At 43.9% G+C, this 14,718-nt stretch overlaps 2 protein-coding genes across 3 annotated transcripts; both read left to right on the top strand.

Annotated features, from left to right (window-relative positions):
- Positions 1–411: 411 nt before the first annotated feature.
- Positions 412–6,655, top strand: LOC131191230 (zinc finger protein 626-like). 2 transcript variants are annotated; one of them, XM_058169144.1, is made up of 6 exons: positions 412–476; positions 1,528–2,085; positions 2,349–2,463; positions 2,563–2,630; positions 3,294–3,420; positions 4,990–6,655. In XM_058169144.1, exons 2-6 carry the CDS (start codon positions 1,681–1,683, stop codon positions 5,976–5,978), a joined length of 1,704 nt encoding a protein of 567 aa, XP_058025127.1. In that variant the 5' UTR covers positions 412–476; positions 1,528–1,680; the 3' UTR covers positions 5,979–6,655. The 2 variants fall into 2 exon arrangements, with proteins under 2 accessions (XP_058025127.1, XP_058025128.1); XM_058169145.1 differs by lacking the exon at positions 412–476 and having other exon boundaries at positions 1,961–2,085; positions 2,242–2,463.
- A 6,446-nt stretch (positions 6,656–13,101) lies between these two features.
- LOC131189553 (zinc finger and SCAN domain-containing protein 16-like) lies at positions 13,102–13,662 on the top strand. Its single transcript, XM_058165717.1, has one exon. It carries the CDS (start codon positions 13,102–13,104, stop codon positions 13,615–13,617), a length of 516 nt encoding a protein of 171 aa, XP_058021700.1. The 3' UTR covers positions 13,618–13,662.
- Positions 13,663–14,718: the final 1,056 nt, after the last annotated feature.

Raw genomic sequence — 14,718 nt, 5'->3', positions numbered from 1 at the left:
GATCTTCAAGAAAACGAGCTTCAACAAAGATTTCTTCAATGTTCACAAATCACACACAGTTCCCAGACATTAAGAAGAGGAAATTCTAAAAGTGCATAGATGACAGCCACCTATGTGGAAAGGTAAGATTTATAGAGAGACGCTTTCCTTCCAATCCCATGCCCATCATTTCTGGCCCCCGTGGAACGTGCTCTGGTCTTCTGCACTCTTACAGGATCCCCTGACACAGCGCACGATTCCACCAGGGGTCTCCTTTGACAGCGCTTGGAAAGGATGGGCAATCCCCTTCCAAAGGGAACTGAGCATGCGCCTAGTTCTTTTGCGAACTCAAAACTTTCCGGAAAAGGGTGGAGTTGGTTCTGCTTTTTCTACGGCGTCTGGTTCTGCTTCCTTTCGCTGTGAACCTTCGGTTGAGCCAGGAGGCCGAGAGGCTGTAAGGAATTCTCTCCCAGGGGGAGATCCAGGCGTGACTCGGAGTGAGTGTGGGGTCTTTTCTCTGAGGCTGGAGGCGAGCATGGAGTATGCAAAGCTTCATCCAAGTCGCGGAAAGGGCGGGGAGGGGGCGAGTTCGAGATCCCATATTCACCTTCCACCCCGTGGGAGAAAGGGACACGCAGGGCAGCTCCGCACCTGCCGGTTTTCTCCAGGAAGAAAATCAGGGTCGCCAGAAATTGTGGATCCATTTATCCTCCGTTTCCTCCGGCAAACCTCTGCATGCGGGGCGAGGGAGAGGTTGCCTTTCCAAAACACATAGAATGTCTTGATTTCTGGATAATTTCGTGCAAATTTCTTGGCCCCTTTTTCAGAAGGGGTTTCCCTCGCCTCCCCTTTCCAGGGCCGAGAGAAGCGACCTGGCAAAGTTCCTCCGGTTGGCTTTGTATGTAAACCTGCAGTTCCTGTATAAAGAGTCTAGTGCAAGACATGTAACGACTGGAACTCGGTTTCCTCCTTTCCCGCCTTTCCCCACCATCTCTTTGGTGGCTCCACCGGCAGGCAAATAAAGAACATTTTACTAGAAGGGCTGTGCATTGGATGGTGGCTTGTTAATTGTGGCTTCTTGAGTTCACCCAGAGGTTTGGGCCAGAAGGTTCATGGGGTTGTGCTGCCCTGAGTTTTAGTAGAAATTCAAATGTTGATTGAGCTCCTTCCAAATCGATTTAGATAGGCACTCACATGATTTTTTTGTTACTGGAGAGATAATTTGGATTGTGCATAATGTTGTAGGCAGCAACAGAAATGAATTAATATAAATAATTAGGAAATAGAAACCCAAAACATATTTTAAATGTATTTATCCAATATTTTGATTCCTTGATAGAAGTTGAGGCAGAAGAGCGCTAGCAAACTTTCCCCAAACATAAATAAGCATATCTAATAAAATCCCCCCTTCCTCCCCAAATAAAACCTTTGCAGAAATTGGTGTGTTCATAAGAATTTCTTTTATTGCTTTATTTATTTATTTATTCAGTAGGATGCTCAGCATTCAAATTTGCCACCCTGTTAAACACCCTTGTGTTTCTATTTCAGTTCTGTAAGCCGTAAATCTTTCTGTTTCCTCTGGAGACCAAAATATCTTGTGAGGGAAGAGGGCTGAATGACAGGAGGTTTGGCCAGACCTCTTTGATTAGGAAGACCTGGGGAGATGCATTGGTCCATTTTGGTGTGGAGACTAGAGAGAAGATGGAGGGACAATGCCCAGCAGATGGAAAAGGCCGTCCTGCTTCTCAGCCTTGGAGCTGTGGGAAGAATGAGGCAAGTCCTGGGCAGAAGAGTCAAGAAGAGGAAGTCAGCAGTTCAGAGGTTCAATGCTGTGACTTTAGCAAAGTGCAATTCCAGGAGGGGAGGGGTCCTCGAGATGTTTGCAGTCAACTTCACCACCTTTGCCGTCAGTGGCTGCAGCCAGAAAGACACACCAAGGCTGAGATGCTGGACCTAGTGCTCCTGGAGCAGTTCCTGGCTGTCCTTCCTCCAGAGATGGAGAAATGGGTACGGGAGTGTGGAGCAGAGACCAGTTCCCAGGCGGTGGCCCTGGCCGAAGGCTTCTTGCTGACCCAGGAGTCTGAGAAGATGCAAGCAGAGTTGCAGGTAGGAGAATGTAATCATGGCAGTTCTAAAGAGAATATTTCTGAATTTGTCAATGTCTCTCTGGCAGAATCTGGGATTATGTGTTGCTAAGATCTCTAGCTCTATTCTTCTTCCAGAGGATGAATTTAGGCCAATTTTTCTATTCTTGCTTTCCAGATCAATCGATGGACATTGGTGTCTTCTGGGCTGAGTGTTCAATATTTATAATTAATTTCTATCTCTCTACTCTTCCTTTCTTTCTCTTGCCACATCTTATCCACAAGTCCTTGCAAACTGTCACCGAGTATCCCCAGGGGAGGAAAGATTCATCAAAATCCTCTCAAGAGCTGCTCTTCAGGGAGACTTTCCAGAAAGTTCAAAGTCAGGACATCACAACAGGTAACAGAAGCTCTTTCCATGTGAATATGAAGTTTGGAATCCATCCATCTGATTGTTTTGTTCATCTTGAGTGGAATCTCTATCTCTCTTTTTTAACAGTCTGCTTCTGCTTAGAACAACCTTCTATTTGTGATAGAACTGAAATAGTGGCTGAACTTCTGCCTCAGGTAAGAGGAGAAATATTGAAAAGGTCCATGAAACTTGGAATGGTTTCATTTTATTCTGTATAATTTTCAATGAGTAATATTGCTGTTTCCTAGCGAAACAAATTTTAGACCAGATTATTGAAAATTCAAACTCAGCATAACATAACTGTCCCTTCTAATAAGCTTTCTCCACCCTCCTTCTTCGGGCTCAGATTTCATTGACAAGATTGACTTTCATTGACTGGAGATCTGTCTCCAAGGTCATTCTCATTCTCATTACAAACTCTTCCAACACTTTCATGAAGGTGTGGAGTAGGGGAAAGAGTTGATCTCTCAGTGGATAAAGCAGTCCACTGGCAAAAATAACAGATTGATTGTCCCTGTATTTCCTTCTGCTCACTCTAGGAAGAATTGGAGCCAGTGATAAGTAGTGGGTTTAATACTGAACTATCAATCATCCCAGAAATTTTTTTAATTGGTTTCACTGACAGGCATCACAATCCTCCCAGTGTGATGAAATGTGCTTCAGTGGTGCCATCAGCCAAAAGCGGTGTGATCCCATTCTGAATTCTGCAGAAGATGCCCATTTTGTTCGTAGGATCTCTCTGCTTGAATTGGTGAAAGAAAAATCTCACATTATTCTTGGGATTATCTGTTACTTGGGAATCTTGTTTCTTTATTCAGGATGTTGTGTCTTTGGAGGAAGTGGCTGTGCATTTCTCTGAGGAGGAGTGGTCTCAGCTGGATCCTGCCCAAAAAGCTCTCCATGGGGAAGTCATGCTGGAGACTTCCAGGAATCTGGTTTATCTGGGTAAGAACCTCTGTCTGTGCTCAGAAAAAGAGAAGGCATGGTTGGGTGGAGGACTTAGATATTTCTGATAAATAGATCATTTTTTATTTATGTCCTGCCTTGAGTATTTTTTGCAAATAACTCAAGGCAATGGACACAACCAGTACTCCTTCTCTTCCTATTTTCCCCCAACATCAATGCTATGATATGGATTGGGCTGAGAGAGACTGGCTCAAAGTAACCCAGCCAGGATTCATGCTTAAGGGAGTAATAGTACAGGTAGTCCACGAGTTACGACCACAATTGAGCCTAAAATTAATGTTGCTAAGCGAGAAATTTGTTAAGCGAATTTTGCCCCATTTTGTGAGCTTTCTTGCCACAGTTGTTAAGTGAATCACTGCAGTTAAGTTAGTAACTTAACATGGTTGTTAAGTGAATCTGGCTTCACCATTGACACTGCTTGTCAGAAGGTTGTAAAAGGGGATCACACGACCCTGGGACACTACAATTGTCATAAATATGAACCAGTTGTCAAACATCTGAATGTAAATCACATGACCCCGGGGGTGGTGCAATGTTCATCAGTGTGAAAAATGGTCTTAAGTCAATTTTTTTCAGTGCTGTTGCAACTTTTAATGGTCACTAAAAGAACTATTGTTCATTGAAGACTACTTGTACTCACAGTCTCCCAGTTTCTAGCTTGGTGCCTTAACCACGGGACCAAACTGACTCAGATGTGCCCACTTGTGTTCTGGGGGTGGGAAGGTATTGTCATCCAGAAAGTTAGATGTTATTTCTGATAAAAAATATCACCTTTTTTTATATCCAGTGGACACAACTAGTACCCCTTCTTCTTCCTATTTTCCCCCTAACAACAACACTGTGGCATGGGTTGGGCTGAAGAGAGACTGGCCCAAAGTCGCCCAACCAGCATTCATGGTTAAGACAGAACTAGAAGTCACAGTCTCCCAGATTTTAGCCTGGTGCTTTAACCATTGAACCAAACTGACTGAAATGTGCCCACTTGTGTTCTGAGTTTGGCATCATTCTAAGCTGACGTTGGGAAGCTATTGCAATGCAGAAATTTTATTGAGTTTCAAAGATTCAGCTCTGTAGACAGATGGAGATTTTTCACTTGAAGTTGGGGAGCTGGTGGGTATGTTGCTTCTTCAGCATTAAACAGTGTCCAAAGCCTTTTGGGAGTTTCAGGCCCCATGGAATTGTCCTGAGTCCCCAAGGGGCTCACACACACTGGCGCTCAAAGATTAGATCAGGCATTTGTCTTAGTTTTGTTGGGATGTCACCCAATTCTGATACATGAGAATTGGTGGGAGTTCACTTGGAAATATGTCTTTGGAATCATGGTAGTTTGGAATCTTCATGTATACAACAGAACAGCCAAAATATATTGATGATTCTTTTGCTAAATTTCAGATTTGAACATTCTCCTAGTTTGCTACATTTTACACTTTTCTCTTTCCAGGCTATAGTGAGCAAGTGATTAATATTGATGCTTCTTTTGCTAAATTTCAGAAGAAAAGGTGTGATTATTATACTAGTCTGCTTTATTTTACATTTTTCACTTTCAAGGCTATAATGAGCAAGCAAATAAGAATTGTAAGGAACAATGTCAACCGGTCCATCTGAAAAAGAAAAACAGGAATTTTGCAGATCAGATGGAAGCAAAGATTGATGAAACAAACCGATCACAAAGTGAAATAAAAAAAAAATTTCCGTTGCCCAATTGCCTTCTTAGCCATGCAATCATCGATATGGGAGAAATACTATATAAAGGCATGGATTCAGAAGGCAGACCATATACCTGCCTGGATTGCGGAAAAACCTTCTGTTATTATGACTCTCTTACAATCCATCAAAGGAATCACACAGGAGAACGACCTTATAAGTGCATGGATTGTGGAAAGGCCTTTACTTGTAACAGTCGTCTTAATGTGCACAAGAGGATCCACACAGGAGAAAGACCTTATAAATGCATGGAGTGTGGAATGGCCTTTACTCAGAGCAGTTATGTTAATATCCACAAGAGGGTCCACACGGGAGAGAAGCCATATAAATGCATGGAGTGTGGAAAGGCCTTTAATAGTAGTAGTAATCTTAATTCACACAGGGTGGTCCATACAGGAGAGAAGCCTTATCAATGCATGGAGTGTGGAAAGAGCTTTAGTCAAAGAAGTAGTCTTAATTCCCACAAGAGTGTCCACACAGGAGAGAAGCTTTATCAATGCATGGAGTGTGGAAAGGCCTTTACTCGTAACAGTCGTCTTATTACCCACAAGAGAATCCACACAGGAGAGAAGCCTTATAAATGTATGGAGTGTGGAAAGGCCTTTTTTCAAAGCAGTTCTCTTAGTTCCCACAAGAGTGTTCACACAGGAGAGAAGCCTTATCAATGCATGGAGTGTGGAAAGACGTTTACTCATAATAGTTATCTTAATACCCACAAGAGGATCCACACAGGAGACAAGCCTTATCAATGTATGGAGTGTGGAAAGACTTTTACTCGTAGCAGTCGTCTTAATTCCCACAAGAAGTTCCATACAGGAGAGATGCGATATTAATGCATTGACTGGGGAAGGGGTTTACTCGTAACAGTTGTCTTAATTCCCATAGAAGGATCCACACAGAAGAGAAGCCGTATCAATGTCTTGAATGTGAAAAGAGTTTTATGTGGAATTGTGTTATCGCCTCCCATAAAAGGAACCACACAGGAGAGAAGCCATATAAATGTATGGAATGTGGAAAGAGCTTTAGGAAGAATTGTGATTTTACTTCCAGTAAAAGGATCCAGACAAGGGGAAGAAATGTATGAAGGCATGGAGTGTGGAAAGAGCTTTCCAAGAAGGTATACTCTTACTTTCCATAGAAAGATACACGAATAAAGTTAGGACAATCACTGCAGGAATTGGTGGTAGAGATCTGCCATATTGGGATGTGCTGCAATTCACTAAGGAATTATTACTTTTTGGGGTTTTGGAATCTCACTCCAGTGTGAAATCATTTACTCAAAAGAGAGCTTAGTAATATGCTGTCATATCTCAGGTAAGCCAGACAGGAATCATGGCCAAACAGGCTAACTATTGTAAGACTATTGTACTACTACTATTCATAGTCTGTTGTAAGGTTGTATTAATAAAATGGTGCAAGTCTGAAAGTACAAATCTGCTGTTGCTTAAAGTTGCTTCTAACTATGAGATAGAGGGCATATTCATTGAATAAATAAATAATAAATAACAGTCTGATACATCAATGCACATTGTTTTTAAGATTTCTTCCTTGCCAGTTATGCAGCTGCATACTCCTCTACCTTTTATTTGATTTTTCTCTGAGTAGCATCTTTTTCCCTTCTCCCTCAAGGTGATTCCCAGAAACATTTACAAATTCCTAGTGCTGTGGAAATATCCATACATTTACATTTATTAGCTGTGTCCAAAGACAGTAGCTGTCAAGGAAGTTTCTTTTAGAGGAAAATGACTGACTGGCCAAGCATTCAAGAAGAAGCTAGATGAGTCATAAACAGATTTTATAGGACTACACGATATATAGAATACATACGGGAGAGTATTTCTAGCTCACTGAGATGAGGAGTTTAGTTATTTTGCAGACATTTAGTTAGCCAACCTAGGTGACATCATCTGTGCTAGTAATAGTTGTTTTTGTTCTCTGTTTTATATTTTAGTGGCTTGCCCTTTCACTTTTGGTGGGGTTGTCTGTCTCATCTCTCTCTTTCTCTCATCTCTCTTTCTCTCTCTCTCTCTCATCTCTTGCTCTCTCTTTCTCTCTCTCTCTCTCTCTCTCTCATTCTGATTTTCCAGTGCTCTCTCAGTCTCGTCAGTGCTTCTTTGGTGTCTGTTGAAGCTGGATGCACCTTGGTTGCTTGGGGAGACTCATGACCTGCTCTCTGCCTCGAGACACTTGCTTGACCTAGCTGCAGCTGATGCTCCGTGTCGTAATGGGCTCTAGGAGGAGGAGGGGACACTCTCTCCCCCATTGTGAAGCACGCTAAATTTAAGTGCTGCGCAAGGCGCTGCAAGAGCAGCAAGCAGGCCATGGAGGCAGCGAGAGCAGTGGCGTCAGCTGCAGCCGGGCCAGTCAGAGGAAGTCATGCGTCTCCCAGTTGCGCAGCATCAAAAGGGCCAGAAGAAATGCCTGCGAGACCCAGCAAGAGATGAAGCTTCGCTCCCACTCTGGAATATGGAGTGAATCTCCATCCTCTGCCCTGACTTTCTCAGGCCAGGCGATGAGTGACTGGGAGGGGAGGGCAAGGGGCAGGGCCAGCCAGTGGTTGGATCATCTGACAGGGAGCCACAAAAGGGGGATGAAAGAGCTGTGGGTTGCCGACACCTGTTGCTTCAGCCCACCTCTGCTGCCATCCCTCCCTCTTGCCGCAACAGCACCATTACCTCATTCTGGCCGGCAAGTGCTGCGCTACTCCTTGCACATTGCACCACCTGCAAAGTTGCACATTGCACATACCACCCTCTACAGCGGAGATTTCCAGCCCCACCACAAGCTGACTGGCCAGTCCCATATTCCAGAACTCTAGTCACAGGACTGGCCCATTGGTCATCCTGGAGCAGCTCCTCCACCTGGGTGCACTGCGGAACACCAACATTTTCTTGTGGACCACCAATGGTCCACGGACTACCAGCTGGTGACCTCTGTTATAGATGATTCCTGTTTCTTCTTTGGGGGCCTTTCAGAAACCAGAACAGACAGCAGTGATCCCTTAATTGGTTCTAGGAGATGCCACAAATACTTAAAAGGACAATTCCCAAACACGCATGACTTAATATGTGACCCTTTGTTTCAGCAAGAAGAACTTTTTCTGTCCTTTTCCCTAAATCAGTGACCTTCTCAGCAAGGCCAACTTCCTGTCCGCCTTCTGTGGTCGTTTTCCTCTTTTTGTAGGGATGAGAGAAAAGAAAAAGAATATACGGAGTCCTTTACTTATGACCAGAACTGAGCACAAAATTTCCCATACTTGAGGAGAAAGTTATTAAGTGAATTTTGCCCATTTCATGACTTTTCTTGACACAGTTAGTAAGCGAATCACTGCAGTTGTTAAATTAGTAAGGTTGTTCAGAGAATCTAACTTCTCTATTGATTTTATTTATTAGAAGATTGCAAAAGGTTATGACATGACCCTAAGACACTGTAACTGTCATAAATACGAGTCAGTTGCCAACCATCTGAATTTTGATCACAGGACAATGGGGATGGTGCAGTGTTTGTAAAATGGTCAAAAATGGTCATGAATCATTTTTTTCCAGTGGCATTGTGATTTTGAATGTTCACTGAATTATTGTCAATCGAGGACTATCTATGCATGGCTGGCTTGATATTTGCTTTGTTAGGCAAACCTTTACGATGACTGCTGACCTTGTTGGACCATAGGAGTATTCTGTTGCCTAGAAAGGGGGCAGTCTCATGTCGTAGAAGAGAACATCAAAGAAGCCAACCATGGATTACAGTATATAATGAGAGGAAAGCAAGGAATAGCTGGTTTTGGGGGGAAAGGATGGCTGTTTCAGGACCCTGGAGAGCTCCCAGCACAAGTTTCTAGGCGTTGCCTTAACCTTGCCTGAAAGGGACACCACCCCAGATCAATTAGGTGTCTTCATCCTCTTTGCATTCTGAAAGAGAAAACTCATGCTGCAGGTAACCCAATATTTAGTTAGAAAAAATCAGAGCCCTCAGAGGAACAGCCAGATGCATCCCACCCCTTTCATCTTGGAATCATCAATTTTTGATTGCAGTGCTATTACTATGCAATCTATAGCTATTTTTCTTGAGGCTCCATGCTAGACCTCAGTACTATGAATGACACTACTACTCCCCCATAGTGTCTTTTAATTGTCCTGTAAAGAGTGGCTTAATTGTTTTTAAAGATTAATTGGGATTTGGGGAAAAATAATCAGGATGCTGCCAGGAGGGAAAGCTTCCATTTTGCATGATGGCCAGATGCGTTCACCCCTTGCACCAAAGAGTCTTTTCCTTCTGCAGCTCTTTCTCTAATCATCACCTGTTAGTCTTCTTTGAAGCAAGCACTTTGCTGTCTTTTGTGGGTCCCAAGATGGGATCTGACACATGGAACTGTACCTCCTAGTGGGAGTTCACTAGGTAAATTAATTTTCTATCAGCTTCCCACCAATGGGTCTCCCAGGAAGTGGATGTGTTTGTGATGGCTGATGCCACAGGGTCAGTCATCTTCTGAAAGTCCCACTGTGTGACTTATTTATTTATATAAATTATTGGCGAGCTAACTTAACACAGGGTAACTTTGGGAGGCTTAGAATCATAAAAGTAAATATATATACAGATAGTGAGGGTGGGGTAGAGGTGGGATCAATCAACCACCTCCACTGTGATGCTCCCCCATTGGGGCTCTAAGGTAATTGGCAGAGCCAAATTTTTAGGTCCTCGTGAAAGGTCAGAAGGGTTGGGGCTTATATCACATGGGGGAGGGAGACGTTCCAGAGGGCAGGAACAACACCAGAGAACCAGCCAGAATAATGGGGCCAATGCAGGGGTGAAATCCAGCAGGTTCTGACAGGTTCTGGAGAACTGGTAGTGGAAATTTTGAGCAGTTCGGAGAACCGGTAGTGGAAATTTTGAGTAGTTTGGAGAACCAGCGAATACCAACTCTGGCTGGCCCCAGAGAGGATGGGAATGGAGATTCTGCAGTATCCTTCCCCTGGAGTGTGGTGGGAATCGAGATTTTGCAGTATCCTTCCCCTCCACGCCCACCAAGCCACACCATGCCCACCAAGCCATGCCACAGAACCGGTAGTAAAAAAATTTGGATTTCACCACTGGGCCAATGGGTTATGCATCACGCCTCTCTTGCCAAAAAAGATCTGGGATCCATTATACTGTGACACATTTCCAACAGATGGAAGTTGTAGGGATTTTAATGCAGCTGTCAGTAAGATTTTAACTGTTGAAAGGTTTCAAAAAAATCTTTAGAAACGTGTCCCTGTAGGGTGTTTGTTCCCTCATTTACAGACAAAGGAGAGAGAAGGACATGGCAAGCCGTGACTTGTACGCACATTCTAAATACGGACCTTCTCACAACTCTGCAGCATTGGGAGAAAATATCTCAGAAGCAACATTTTAAAGATGGCCAACTCATCCCTCTAAACCCAGCAGTCTTCAGGAGGATGTAGAGATTTTATGTAAATGTGAGGATGTGGCTTTCTGAAAGGAAAACACCAGGGACTGATCCTATTCTGGGCTATCCTGCTTATCCAACTCTCCTTTGTGGTATCTTAGGTTGGCCCCATTCCACTGTTGATGGCCAGTCTTTTAGACCATATATATATCCTAGGACAGTTAATCTTATTGGGTTACACAGCACACTGTATTTTGCCCCCCCCCACGTTGCAGTGGGAACATTTAGTCAAAGAAAACCTCTCAAAAGTCAGGATTGAACCAACAACCTGACAGTCAGTGAAACCGTTTCCCCTGTCCTTCACTCTACCAGCTGAGCTCTGGAAGGGCACAAAGCATGAGGAATAACATCTCATTGATTCTTGTGATGCTGCAATAGCCAAACTGAGATGGCCAGCAAGCAATAAGGGCATGCTGATTGAGAGCTGCCCATACCTGTCGTTTCTATGGTGTAGTGGTTATCACATTTGCCTCACACGCCAAAGGTTCAAAATCGGGCAGAAAACACTTCTTTTTCTCAGCATCAGAGCCACTCCTTGCGCAAAGAAAAGGCAGGAAAAGGCTGCATTGCTAAGACAAGCAAGAACCCCATTCTATTTTCTATTTTATTGGTGAAGGAAGGAATGAGGAGAGGAGGATTTTGAGCCACCAGTCAAGGAAGGCTGGTTATCCCAAGTGAGCAGATAGTGAAAAATTAAAGCCTGTCTGAGTTTTAATTCCTAGAATTGTGAGCATGTGAAGAGGGAGGGTTTCCCACCCATGTCTGCCTGAATCACCTTAAGCACAGGAGGAGGTGGGAGGAGGAGATCTTCTGAAGTGCATCCAGAACAACTAAGGATCTGAGACTGATCTTCAAAGAAAATGAGCTTCAACTAAGATTTCCTCAATGTTCACAAATCATACACAGTTCCCAGACATTAAGAAAAGGAAGTTCTAAAACTGGATAGATAACAGCCACCTATTTGGAAAGGCAAGACTTTTAGAGAGATACTTTCCTTCCAATCCCATGCCCATTATCCCTGGGCCCCGTGGAACCTGCTCTGATCAACACCTTGATGAAGGTATCTTTTCTTTTATGTACACTGAGAGCATATGCACCAAGGCAAATTCCTTATGTGTCCTATCACACTTGGCCAATAAAAAATTCTATTCTATTCTATTCTATTCTTTGCAGGATCCCCTGGTATAGCGCACAGAGTCCACCAGGGGTCTCCCTCGGCAGCGCTTGGAAGGGATGGTCAGCCTCCTTCCAGAGGGAAGTGAGCATGCGCCCGGCTCTTTCGCGAACTCAAAACTTTCCGGGAAAGGCTGAAAGCGTGCCTGCTTTTTCTACGACGTCCGATTCTTCTCCCCTCGCTGTGAATCTTGACTTGAGTCAGGAGGCCGAGAGGCTGTAAGGAATTCTCTCCCAGGGGGAGGTCCAGGCGTGACTCGGAGTGAGTGGGGGTCTTTTCTCTGAGGCCAACCTCAAGAAAGCTTCATGAAATTCCAAGTCGCGGAAAGGGCGGGGAGGGGGGGAGCTCGAGGTCCCATATTCCCCAGCCACCCCGTGGAAGACAGGGACACACGGGGCAGCTCCGCACCTGCCGGGTTTTCTCCAGGAAGAAATTCAGGTGGAACCATTTACTCTCATGCGGGGCGAGGGAGAGGTTGCCTTTCCAAAACACACAGAATGTCTTGATTCCTAGACACTTTCCTGCAAATTTCTTGGCTCTTTTTCAGAGGGCTTTTTCCCCTCACCTCATCTTTCCAGGGCCGAGAGAAGCAACCGGCCAAAGTTCCTCCGGCTGGCTTTATGCAAGGCTGCAATTCCGTGTGTAAAGAGTCAAGTGCAAGGCGTGTAAGGACCGGAATTCTCTTTCCCCATTTCCCGCCTTTCCCTACCATCTCTTTGGTGGCTCTGCCGGCAGGCAAACAAAGAACCTGTTACAAGAAGGGCTTGCATTGAATGGTGGCTTATTAATTATGGCTTCTGGAGTTCACCCAGAGGTTTGGGCCAAGAGGTTCATGGGATTCTGCTGCCCAGAGTTTTAGTAGAAATTCAACTGTTGATTGAGCTCCTTCCAAATAGATTTAGATAGGCGCCCACATAGTTTTTTGTGAGTGCGACTGGAGACATCATTTGGATTGTGCAAAGGTTTTTAGGGAGCAACAGAAATGATGTGATATAAATAATTAGGAAATAGAAACCCAAAATATATTTAAATGTATCCATTTTTTGATTCCTAGATAGAAGTTGAGGCAGAAGAGTGCTAGCAAACTTTCCCCAAACATAAATAAGTATATCTAATAAGATCCCCCCTTCCCCCCAAAAACAAAAACCTTTGCAGAAATTGGTGGGTTCATAAGATTTTTGTTGTTGTTTTATTTATTTATTTATTGAGGAGGATGCTCAGCATTCAAATTTGCCGCCCTCTTGAACACCCTTGTGTTTTCCATTTCAGTTCTGTAAGCCGTAAATCTTTCTGTTTCCTCTGGAGACGGAAATATCTTGTGAGGAAAGAGGGCTGAATGGCGTTAGGAGGTTTGGCGAGACCTCTTCTGATTAGGAAGACCTGGGGAGATGCATGGGTCCATTTTGGAGCTGGATTAGAGACCAGAGAAAAGATGGAGGGACAACGCCCAGCAAATGCAGGATCTCGAAAAGGCCCTCCAGCTGCTCAGCCTTGGAGCTGTGGGAAGAATGGGGCAAGTCCTGGACAGAAGAGCCAAGAAGAGGAAGCCAACAGTTCAGAGGTCCAATGCTATGACTTCAGGAAAGGGCAATTCCAGGAGGGGAGGGGTCCCCGAGATGTTTGCAGTCAACTTCACCGCCTTTGCCGTCAGTGGCTGCAGCCAGAAAGACACACCAAGGCTGAGATGCTGGACCTGGTGCTCCTGGAGCAGTTCCTAGCTGTCCTTCCCCCAGAGATGGAGAAATGGGTGCGGGAGTGTGGAGCGGAGACCAGTTCCCAGGCGGTGGCCCTGGCCGAAGGCTTCTTGCTGACCCAGGAGTCTGAGAAGATGCAAGCAGAGTTGCAGGTATGAGAATGTAATCATGGCAGTTCTAAAGAGAATATTTCTGAATTTGTCAATGTCTCTCTGGCAGAATTTTTTGGGCTTATGAGCTGCTAAGATCCCTTGTTCTATTCTTCTTCCAGAGGGTGAATTTGAGCCAATTTTTCTATTCTTGCTTTCCAGCTTAAGCGATGGATATTGGTGCCTGCTGGACTGAGTATTCAATATTGATAGTTCATTTCTATCTCTCTACTCTTCCTTTCTTTCTTGTGCCACATTTTATCCACAAGTCCCTTCAAGCTATCACCGAGTATCCCCAGGGGTGGAAAGATTCATCAAAATCCTCTGAAGAGCTGTTCTTCAGGGAAAGTTTCCAGGAAAATGAAAGTCAGGACATTTCAACAGGTAACAGAAGCTCTTTGCATAGGATATGAAGTTTTGACATCTATCCATCTGATTGTTTTGTTCACTTTGAGTGAAATCTGTCTCTGTTTTTAACAATTTGCTTCTACCATTTTCTGTCTCAAAGATAATAGAAAGCTGTCCTTACTATTTTTAGAACAACCTTCTATTTGTGATAGAACTAAAAGAGTGGCTGAACCTCTGCCTCAGGTAAGAGGAGAAATATTGAAAAGTCCATGAAACTTGGAATGGTTTCCTTTTATTCTGTATAATTTTCAATGAGTAATATTGCTGTTTCCAAACAAGACAAATTTTAGACCAGATCATTGAAAATTCACACCTGGCTTAACCTACCTATCCCTTCAGATAAGGTTTCTCCACCCTCACTACCATTACAACACTTCCATGAAGGTGTAGAGTAAGGGAAAGAGTTGATCCCTCAGTGGATAAAGCAGTCCATTGGCAAAAAATATCAGATGGATTTCCCCTGTATTTCCTTCTGCCCACTCTAGGAAGAATTGGACCCAGTGATAAGTAATCGGTTTAATAATTAACTATCAATAGACCAAGAAAACTATTTTAATTGGTTTCACCGAAAGGCATCACAATCCTCCCAGTGTGATGAAATGTGCTTCAGTGGTGCCATCAGTGAAAAGCTGTGTGATCCCATTCTGAATTCTGCAGAAGATGTCCATTTTGTTTATAGGATCTCTCTGCTTGAATTGGTGA

The sequence above is a fragment of the Ahaetulla prasina genome, chromosome 2, assembly GCF_028640845.1.
Source record: "Ahaetulla prasina isolate Xishuangbanna chromosome 2, ASM2864084v1, whole genome shotgun sequence".
Taxonomy (NCBI): Eukaryota; Metazoa; Chordata; class Lepidosauria; order Squamata; family Colubridae; genus Ahaetulla; species Ahaetulla prasina.
Note: the sequence above shows the minus strand (reverse complement) of the source record. Positions and strands in the feature narration are given on the sequence as shown.

Bases quoted from the DNA above. Each gene is read 5' to 3' on its own strand.
- LOC131189553 (XM_058165717.1), top strand. From the start codon at position 13,102: ATGGCGTTAGGAGGTTTGGCGAGACCTCTTCTGATTAGGAAGACCTGG.
- LOC131191230 (XM_058169144.1), top strand. From the start codon at position 1,681: ATGGAGGGACAATGCCCAGCAGATGGAAAAGGCCGTCCTGCTTCTCAG. The intron at 2,464-2,562 runs GTAACAGAAGCT...CTTTTTTAACAG, and splicing joins AAGTCAGGACATCACAACAG to TCTGCTTCTGCTTAGAACAA. The intron at 3,421-4,989 runs GTAAGAACCTCT...TTCACTTTCAAG, and splicing joins CAGGAATCTGGTTTATCTGG to GCTATAATGAGCAAGCAAAT.